Here is a 2,359-nt window from a genome sequence, read left to right on the forward strand (position 1 = left end):
GTACAATAATTTAATTTTGTGGAATTTAACATTGAAATATAAATTTGGAAATGAATTTTTTTCTTGATAAATAAAAACTGTATTTATTAAAAAATGAAAAAATAATTAAATTATCAGCAATGTTCAATAAATCAAACCACGAAAACAAATTGTTAACAATGCAAGCTAACACATTTTGACGGTTTTAACTCACTAAGAAAAAGTGCAAAATAAGATTTGAAAAAAGTTATTTAATGATTTCATGTTTCTAAATGTACTACGGTTTAAAAAAAAGGAAAAAAATGCATTTTAACATTTTCCATTTGTGTTTGTTGGAATTAATAAACGATTCATTTTCTTTTTTTTGAAATTTAAAGGTGCAAAAAGATTTTTTTTCCTTTATTAATCAAATTTGTCATAATTTCTGTCAAGGAGAATTGATTTTATAATTATGTATCCATAAATACTTTGATAGCATTTGACAGTGATTTATTCCGTTTTCTGCTATCACGATCGGTGGATAATTTCGACAATTCATGTAAATGGACTTCACCATTACTGAAACCGATAGCCTAAAATCAATTTAAAGTAAAGTTATAATTCGTGCATTTTGGAATATTTGCTATCAAAATTCTAAGAAAATCATAATTTCGTAAAAATCATAATTTTTTTTAATAAACACTTTAAAATCATGGTAATACTTATAAAACAATGGCAACAAACCAAAAGATTTGTATATGAATTGCTTGAGATAGCGACATATTGCCATAATTCCGCTGTAGTTACTTCGGAGCCATCCTTCAAATTCAGGTCATCCATAGATTCTGGCTTCTTACTTTTGGCTAAATCCCATACTAGCAAAAGCCCATAGCTATGAATCGCATAGAATAAGGTAGGATTACTAAAACAACAAAGAAATTAAAATAGCGGTATTATTAGATGTAGAATAATGTTTATGAAATTTGAATTTGGTCAATGAAAAATTCGAAATTTCGATTTTTTTCAAATTTATTAAAAATACACGTTTGTTTTGTGCATTTTTCTTCTTGACTGAAGGCAACACTAACTGATTTCATCGTTGATGATAAAATGGAAAAGGAAAAACGAGCCTTGGCGCAAAAAACACTCGTAATAATGATTGCTTTGCTTGTTCGGCAGGTTCCAGTATCAAAAGTGGTTGTATATTAGAAATTTCATATAATGATATGTAGCCGTTCGAGAATCCAGCCTAAGAATACGCAGGTAATATAGATATATTATAAAATTAAAGTGATTATATCGTCTAGATTACAAAAAAACAAAAATAAAAGTAATAAAAACCACATAAGCGAGTAAATTGTTAAAAAAGGAATTTGGAAGATTTATTTAAAAATCAATAATGATAGTTTTAGTGCATTTGAAACAAAATGTAAATGAAATACCAAAAAGAAGGTTGATTCCGAGGAGAAACTAATACACATCACCTCTGCTACCATTTCTAAAAATTATATATTTTACAATGAGGAACAAATTAGAAAAAAAATTTCACATAAATTTTTGAAGAATAAAAATAACCATCATAAAATGGTTTTGATAACATAAAAAGACTTACAAACTTTGCAAAATTTTGTTGGCAAAATGAAGGTCTAATTATATCAACAAAATTGAAAATGTAAATTTAAAAGCGAAATTTGAAGTAAAATTAAAAAGGAGTAAAAATTTGTGGTACCAACCAAAATCATTCCGATATATTCTTGGACCAATCAATTTGGTTGCTTTGCTTGAAACGAAATTGATAATGATACCATGATTGGTACCAAGGAGAAATTGAGCTGGATTAGTTGGTACCATCGTCATGCAATTCACAATAGCCTTTCGTGATGAATTTATGCTACTTAAAAAAAATTAAATTAAAGAATGGAAAATTGTGAAAAATTGCTTTTTGGCTTGATGTTATTTTTGTAATCATAAATGGAAAAAAAAAGAAAATATTCCTTTAAATTATATTCTTTGTACGTTTTTTGTATATATATATACTTTTTAAAAATATTTGATATATTTCAAATGTGTTTTTTCTACGTTTTATTTTTCCATCAATTTTGCTTACAATTTTCCCGTTAATAAAACTGTTAAAATTTCAAATATTTCAAATTTAAATTGTCAAAGGACGAAATATTAGAAAGGAAAAAAACTTTTCATTATGTAAAAAAAAAATGTTTGCATAGAAGAATAACCTATAAAGGACACAATCAGGTCGTATTATTGATGTTTGCATCATTCTTAATTTCGCTCCCGGTCGTAGGCCAAGATCATGATCAGTTATTCGGATTGATTCTTCATTAATTATCACCCATATAATAATAGTACCAATTTCGTTAACACTAACGATTTGATATGTTTG

The 2,359-nt window shown here is 26.5% G+C and overlaps 1 protein-coding gene across 1 annotated transcript; it reads right to left on the reverse strand.

The window, feature by feature from the left end:
- Nucleotides 1–428: 428 nt before the first annotated feature.
- LOAG_14718 (hypothetical protein) lies at nucleotides 429–1,809 on the reverse strand (the record flags this gene model as incomplete). Its single annotated transcript, XM_020448847.1, has 5 exons — nucleotides 429–551; nucleotides 703–880; nucleotides 1,089–1,207; nucleotides 1,401–1,456; nucleotides 1,692–1,809. 5 exons carry the CDS (start codon nucleotides 1,807–1,809, stop codon nucleotides 429–431), a joined length of 594 nt encoding a protein of 197 aa, XP_020301037.1.
- Between the last annotated feature and the right edge of the window lie 550 nt (nucleotides 1,810–2,359).

The sequence above is a fragment of the Loa loa genome (genome assembly GCF_000183805.2).
Source record: "Loa loa unplaced genomic scaffold supercont3.718, whole genome shotgun sequence".
Lineage (NCBI taxonomy): Eukaryota > Metazoa > Nematoda > Chromadorea > Rhabditida > Onchocercidae > Loa > Loa loa.